Genomic DNA, 8201 nt, shown 5'->3' with positions numbered 1-8201 from the left:
GTGTGTACAACATGTTAATCAATCAAGAGGTAGACATAAATCAGCTCACTGCAGCACAGCATCGTACCAAACATGAAAATGAACTGCTCACAAGAATTGCAAATGACCCTAAAGGAATGGAGAAAACAATACTGGAGCATGGGTATACAGGGATGATAAGTAACGACCACCTTGAGGCTATAACCAGTACAGTGATACTGAGCATTATAAGCAAGAGGCTCTTGCATCTCAAAGAATTCAAGAGAGGGTTGGACCATTATGGTTTCCAAAGTGCAATGCAGAATAATAAAGACTTATGTAAAACACTTCCCCTCATAAATCAGGATGAAGTTGATGCAAATTATGTGGTTTCTCTCCTATGGCCCCAGTTCTCTGAGAAAGGGACATCCAAACGACCAGTAGAGGAAACAGTGTTTGACTACCTTCATGACTTCATATTAGCCTCTGAAGATATCACAGTAACTGGATACAGTGAAGAGCTTGTCTATGATCATGAAGACAATGAGGATAGGGAAGGTGGGGAGCATAAACCAGAAGGACCTTCACAAGTCCAGCTCCAGTCTGCTGACATAAGTCCCGCAGGTCTGTTAGGATGGTTGACTGGCCTAAGACATCGGGTCAATGAATGGAGACAAATTGCTTATTTCAGTCAAGTTTGACCATGAATGCTTGCAACGACAACCAAATCACACCATTTGCTTTCCTATTGTTGGAGTATGTGCAAGAAACCTCACCATGCCAGTGGTCTATATGCAAGATGAAGAACAGTTCAAAAGGATCATGCTTCTTGCTTTTTGCAAGGGACAAGCTTTTGCTAAAAGTTAAGTTCTGTTTCTTTATGTAATATATAAATTTAGCCAAGCTTAAAAGCAGAGCTCCTAATTGCAATAACTGACAATAACGGAAAAAGAGAATTATTTTTTCTTGGATCAGAAACTCAAAAAATGATCAACTGTGAGCACGTAATTGTTCAGCGTGCGGTTTTGCTATTTTTTCCAGTTAAATTTTAACAAACTATACCCAAAAAGCCTAACCAAGATTGTAGAAATTACCTACACAATATATCAGGGACTTGTCTTTCCAAGAGAGGATTGTACAAGGAATATGTGAGAGGAAACGTCAACAACGCGCCAGGGGTTAATTTGTGCCGAAATTTTGCCTTTGCAAGTATTCCTTCCTTCTCCCCCAGAGAAATAACATGACTTGAGCCCGCAATCCAATCGGTAAACCAGTAACTGGCCAGCGGTCAACTTTAAAAAACAAAACACGCAACCTCAATGAGCTATAAACCTGAGCCTGCAATATGATCACGTGATACTGGTCAGCGGATAGCTTGTTGTGACAGCTGTCAATTAACAATAGCATGAACACCCAAAATCAAAGATGTAGCTATTGTAATGGTGCTACTCTTAGTTTTCAAGGTATTAGGCACCTTAAGATACAAGGACGGGAGGAATGAGGATGGTTGCCGGAAATAAATTTGCACCACCAGGCATGCACACGAGAACTTCCAACTCGTGGCCTTGCTGTCTTCATCTCATCGAGGACGCCATTTTGGAACCCGGTTTTATTGAAGGGCTTTATATTGATCAAAATTTTCAGGAAGCCAATTGTTTGGAGCACTCTTCATGATGAAATGTTATGCCGGGAAATATTGGTAGTAGATCCTTTTACTGGCACCAAAAAGAGTACGCTGGCTAGAAGAACAAAGTGGGAAGAGGTCGCCCAAAACGCAAACAAAATTCAGGAAGTGTACTTCAAAGTTGATAAGAGGGCAGTCCGTGACCATTATAACCTCCTTTCAAAGGAGCTGAGAACCAAATTGAAAACAGAAGAACGAGAGAGTGGAATTCAAACTGATATGACAGAAGTGGAAGTCACACTAGAGGAACTGATTGAGAAAGAAGATGCAGCTGAGACAGAACAAAGAATTGTTGACAACCAGAACAAGATGAAGGACAGTCAAGACAGAGAAAATGCAGAGAACATTCGGAAGAAGGCTATGGAAAGACTTGGACAAACTCGGAAAAGACAAGCTGACAAGGGAGAAAGCGAAGGGAAAAGAAAGAGGAAAAGGTCAAGTGGCTGTGACACACTGAACTTTCTAAGAGAAAAAAATGAACAGGTTCAGGCAATCCAAAAAGAGGAATTCGATCTTAGGAGACAGCAGCTGGAGCTTGAGTCCAAGAAACAGGACAACTTCATGCAAGTGATGCTGCATCAGCAACAACAACAACAGCAACAGATGTAGGACTTTCAGGTCATGATGGGTATGCAAACCAAACGCCAAAATGATTTGATGCTAGCCGTTGTTAATAAGTTAGTAGAGAAGAAGTAAAATGATTTGTTGCGATGTAGTAAACAACTTGGCAATGTTGAGTTTACAAGACTTTGTTTTCACATGTGATGCTGCATCAGCAGCAACAACAACAAAAGCAGCTGCAGGACTTTCAGGCCATGATTGGTATGCATGCAAAACAGTAAAATGATCTGTTGTTAGTCCTTGTTTCTAAGTTAGTAGAGAAGAAATGTTTAATTGCAATGCAATAAAGTGGGAAACATTTGAGTTTACAAAACTTTGTTTTCACATGTTTTGATCTGATTGTATTAATATTTTACACAGAAACAAATTAACGCCCTGAAGAGGAAGTAGGGTACCCCTAGTGCTAGGACTCCCAAATTTCTTCCTTTTTGCAAAGACATGGTTACAAGCCAGGTAGGGTTACCCTGGCACTAGGGTAACCGTAGCTGAGCACTAGCATTACCGTAGCACCAGATTAACCGTACCTGGCTTGTAAACCCTCTGCTAGTGAGAAGTCCTCTACCTGGGACAACTTTATTTGTGCTCCAAGAATTGAAATATGATAAATAAAATTGTGACTGAAGAAAGATTTATAAATTCAAAACCTGTTTCAGTTTTGCTTTCGGTAGAGAAAATTTCTCACAACAGCTTTTCGCGACAAAATATTCCCAGTCGTGTTTGTTGCTACTGTCGCTGAAATATTTGAAGAACTGATCAGTTATGTAATTCAAGTGACAATAGTATTTGGCAATAGAATTATTATTGTTTGCTAGAGATATTTACCAGGTTAACTAAAGTGTGATAGGACAGAGTTGTCCTGGGTAGCAGGGTAACCCAACTTCATTCTACCTGTACACTCAGGCTATCTTCGATCCTCTTATTAGGGTACTCCTAGCACTTGCCTGCTTGCAGAAAGGGCCTAAATGAGGTTATTGATTGCTGGCTAAGTTGACTACTGGAATTCAGTAGTTAGCATTCATATTTTATGATACACTTTAAAATACACTTTAACTTTGTCAACCTTGAAATTACACACCTGAAACTTTTTATACATGTCATTTAAGAATATGTTCTTATTTGGGTCCGTGAAGATCTGCCCATTCTGCCTTACAGCCACTTGAACAAATATTAAACAAAATAGTCTTGCAGGGCTGGGGGATCCAAATTGAAAAAATCTGAAGTTTGATTTCCTTTGAAGCAGGTATGGGCATTGCGAAGTAGTGCACTGACAATATACATTTTCCCTACAGAACTGAAACCAATTTTTAAATTCTTATTGAAATCCATAAATTTAAAATAGTTCACAATGTCCCCAAAAAGACACTCTACTGATTCACGCAGAGTACTCTTGGAGGAGTTGAATGCTTGCATGGCAGGGGTTAGAACTACACTTCTGAAGGGAGCCTGGAGATGGACGCTTAGAGGGTAGGCAGGGTCACCGTAAGGGCACATGGCTCGACCAGTTGGAGAAAATGCATACTGTTGCAGATCATTGAGCAGGCCAGAATCTGCCATCATCCCAGCTCATGCTTTCTTCCTTCTGGAATAAAATTGGTAACCAAAATAATGAACATTCAGATTAGTCAGAAACGTGATAGGTACTCCACCAAGTTTTATTTGGGGTGTGTGTTGCACTTCTTAACACCCTTGCTCTACCTTAATTTAGACCTTAACCTAACCTGAAGGTCAGTCTCTTAACCATCAGGGCTTAGGCTATAGGGTCAGGGATTACTGACATTTTGGTCTAGACCTGGTTATATTTTGGACCAGACCCCACCAAGGGATCAGAAACATTGAAGCCTTGAAATAGATTACAAAGGCATACCTGTGTTTTTAACAAATTCTAATTGGGTTCGTGTAATTTACTGTTATGAACCACAGGAAATAAATCTTACCTACAGGACCATATATATTAGCAATCATACCATTAGGCAAAGTCACAGATTGAAATTTGAGTGCATGGACCCGCTTATGTCCATTGTAAACAACTCTTTGTAATTCTCCTGGACGACATATTGATCTTACAGTTCCATCTATGAACCCTATGCAGTTGTCCAGTGCTGCACCTTTGTCAGAGATAGCAACTGCATTTCTCTCAAGGCTCACAGGATAAAGAATTGTGTTGTTCCACTGTGTGATTTTGTGTCCTTGTGTATTGTAAATGTGTATTGTAAACGATGTTATAAATCATGCTTAGTTCTGGTACTGGTCGGCCAAAATGATGGATTAAATCGGAATAGCGACAAGGGTAGGCCACTCGTCTTAAAAACACACAGAGACCTTCAATTCCAGGAGCTGTCGTGCCTTGATGGAAAACGAATGTTTCGGGAATATCGAGTGCTTCCGCAAGCAGTGGAAGTTCAGTTTTCCTAATGCAAAATTTGGCTTTGCATTCTAAATCATCCATCGCGTCCATGTCAGATAGTTCATACTGTTCATATGGAAATTCTGGATTCTTGGAAAAATATTCTTCATACAGTATGCAAAATTCATCTTAGTCTATAGTGTCATCATTATAGCTATCTAAAAGAAGATTTCTGGCATCTCTATAGGACGTCATTACAGAGAGTATCCGTATCACCATCCTATGCGAAAATACAGATTCTTAAGTATTTTGTATTTGGCAAGAACGACAGGGCCAGGCCTAGTCTCGCTTGTCAAAGGCCGTCCCCGTCCTTGTTTCTTAAGGTCCCTATTGGCGTACGGACGGACAGACGGACGTACGTATGTACTTATGTATGGACAGTCACGTGACAACCAAAATTTTTCAGATCGATGGGTTACCAAATTTTCTAAGGTACGGGGCTTCGCTCGCGTGCCTTCGGAACTGCACTGTAACGGTGTGTGCCAAAGCTAAATAGATTTAATGGCAAGCCATTTCATGTTCTTGTTCAAGCAAATTGTAATAAGAATTGTTATCAGCTTTAGGCAACATACATTTTGCCTTTGTTAAAGGAGGTTGAACTTCATTGATTTAATTAGAAATTGAAACATTTTACAAGCAATTACTTTAGTTGCAGAATAATGTTCCTGTTTTAGTGAGTACGTGATGGTATTCTTAGTTCTGTTTTGAAGATGCATCAGTGATAAGAGCTTTTGGTGGCAATTTGTTGGCCTGTGTTAGTGTTGGCTGAGTTCTCTAGATGTAAATTGATACCGGCACATTTTATCAAGTTGTTTCATTTTCACATTTTGTTCAACTTTGAGATTACAAGATGGTTCTATTGTCTTCATTTTCAACAAGAGATATGTATATCTGTAAAGTAACGACAAGTGCAAACTAGATCAATAACCCCCATTCAAAAATGAAATCATTACTTATCAGTGACATCAATGACTAATCAATGGCCAAAAATCTTCTGGGTATTGATTACTTCATGATTATTCATTGAGTATTGGCAATACTCAAGGATTAATTAACTGATAACTCATTGATCACCCATGATTCACTTGCCTATTGGTGTCAATGTTTAGAAATTGCTGGGAAATGACTCAGTTACTTTATTAAAAGTGCATTTGAAATGTGCAGTGAGACTGGCTGAATACCTGCTAAACTGATTTTGACCTTTAAGTACTGAAATGAAGTCAAGGTTCATAGAAACACAATTAAAAGACCACGACCAATATCCAGTCATAAAGACAAAACTATCTTGGTCAATACTATTTATTATTATGTAATTGGCTCTACAAGCAGGCAAGATGAAACAAATCCTGTGCTCTGGTTGGCTACATGATTGGGCAGGATGGGCCTAATTTGTCTGCTCTGGACTGCCCACATTGTTCATGCAAGAGCAACATAATTGTTTGGTTTAATCTTTTGGCCATATAAAAATTATGCTGTAAGGAAAACACCACAGAATTTGATCAAAGGTTTCATTTTCCCACAATAATTAAATTTTTAATTGTCTCAAAACATTGTTTTATTTTTTTACAATTCACAAAAAAAACTTGCCAAGCCTACTGAGAGATAAAATGAGGAATGCAAAATATGGGCAGTCCTGGACAATAGACATCTGATATGTAATGTCAATACCCAGTTTCAATCTTTCTTGGACAAATAGGCATTCTGGAATGTACATCTTAATGCTGGATCAATCACTTGGAACACTTTAATTAATATATAGCCATTGCTTTCATTACTATAAAGCATCTACCCAGTGTACCCATTTTTGGCTATGAAAATTAGTCTTTGAAGTAAGTCAAATGCACTTTGCCAAGTTGTGGGTTTTCATGACCCAAAACTGGCTCTGACGTATTCAAAGTATTCCCCATAGACATTGGTCTCTATTTCCCTGATGCACTGCTGTGAAACTTCATTTATTTCTATCACAGGCACCTCCAAAAGCAAATCTGTGGCACTCCCATGGTATTCTGGTGAGAAAAACAATGAATCCAGTCTTCCATGCAGAGTGTCATGCCCGGGATTTCCTTATCCGATGAGTGTTCCAGTGCTCTCTGACATGATCACACTCTGTTTCCAGTACACCAGAAAAAAAGTACCAAAGACACTCTGTGTGGATTTCAGATGTGGTATTGACTATACCTTGGGTTTCTAAGTGTTGAAAAAAACTTCTCCACCATAATATCTGATTCTTACAAAGAAACTCCACCATCCTTCAATTCTTTGATTCCTTGGGGAGGGCACATACCCATGAGCATCATTATTTTCTCTGAGGAAACACTGCATAGAGGCAGCTAAGCCATTTTCAGCACCCAGACCTGTTACAAGCTCAACTAGGACACCTCCTAATTCAGCAACAGTTTCTATATAGTACTGTCCTGGAATCTCAGGCAAATTATTTGAGCGAACAACTTTAAGCCATAGTATGTGCCTCCTGAAGCTATCAATCCATCCATGCATTGGGAACCCCCAGGATTTTAACCTGTCATATGCATCAAGGTGCCATGCATAGTTTCGGCCTGGATTGCTGTAAACTCTTCTCTTGAGTCGGCGTGCTTTACGTGCCAAGATGCCTTCAGGGTCTATTTCTCGAAGTAAGTGTTGGACAATTACTCTAGGTACTCGAACACCTTCTAGTTCAAGTGTATGCCAAACAGATTGGTACCCTCCAGTTGATCCTGGGCTACTAACAGTTTCTTCTTCTTGTTTCCAAGGTATATCCATGGGTGGGGGCCTGTAAAGGATCCTCTGTGGATTAGCTTGTATTCAGATTTTTTCAGGTGCACGGTCAGTGTATTTCTCCCACACCACCCGTACAACTCGTTTAGGGATTGATTTAGCGCAGCAGCAACCTCGTCTATGCTCTTCCCTATGCAGTAGATGGTCGTATCATCAGCGTACATATGAACAGTCCCAGACTGAATTGACCCGACGAGATCGCTTGTGTAGAGAACAAATAGAGTGGGACACTTCCTTGTGGGAGACCAGAAGACACCAAGCAAAATCTGGATCATTGCCCATTTAGGGCCGTGTACTGCAGTAAGGTAACTCGTCAGCCAATCTAGTAAGAGGCCACGTATTCCAAATTGACATTGAAGCTTGTTAAATAGGATGTCATGATCTATACAGTCACAGGCTTTCTTAAAGCTGACAAATGCAGCACCCACCAAGAGACCTGAGTCTATCGCATCTCTCCAAGTTTCTGTCAGGTGGACAAGGAGGAGCTCGGTGGAGTAGCCCTTTTGATATGCCCACTGATTATCTGTTACCAGACAATTAAAGTTCAGCACATGGTCTATAATTGCATTGCTGACACATGATTCCAGAATCTTGCTTGGTATGCTAAGAATAGAGAGAGGACGATAGTTTCCTCTGTCCGTTTCGTATCATCAGCGTGTTTCCCTAACAGAAAACTAATGGAATTTTTTAACTCTTATTATTCGTAGTATGTTTGAAATTGTAAGTCCAGTTTATTATTTGTAACCATTTTTAATAGTA

At 39.8% G+C, this 8201-nt stretch overlaps 1 protein-coding gene and 2 pseudogenes across 1 annotated transcript; 1 reads left to right on the top strand and 2 right to left on the bottom strand.

Annotated features, from left to right (window-relative positions):
- The first annotated feature begins 1383 nt into the window (after window positions 1–1383).
- LOC110041937 (uncharacterized) lies at window positions 1384–2472 on the top strand. Its single transcript, XM_020747259.2, has one exon. The coding sequence runs from the start codon at window positions 1637–1639 to the stop codon at window positions 2249–2251; it is 615 nt and encodes a 204-aa protein (XP_020602918.1). The 5' UTR covers window positions 1384–1636; the 3' UTR covers window positions 2252–2472.
- A 958-nt stretch (window positions 2473–3430) lies between these two features.
- LOC149103252 (uncharacterized) lies at window positions 3431–4862 on the bottom strand (annotated as a pseudogene).
- A 1668-nt stretch (window positions 4863–6530) lies between these two features.
- LOC149103251 (uncharacterized) lies at window positions 6531–7427 on the bottom strand (annotated as a pseudogene).
- Window positions 7428–8201: the final 774 nt, after the last annotated feature.

Source organism: Orbicella faveolata, unplaced genomic scaffold, assembly GCF_042242905.1.
Source record: "Orbicella faveolata isolate gen_17 unplaced genomic scaffold, um_ofav_v1 contig_35, whole genome shotgun sequence".
NCBI lineage: Eukaryota > Metazoa > Cnidaria > Anthozoa > Scleractinia > Merulinidae > Orbicella > Orbicella faveolata.
This window is presented reverse-complemented; position numbering and strand designations above follow the sequence as displayed.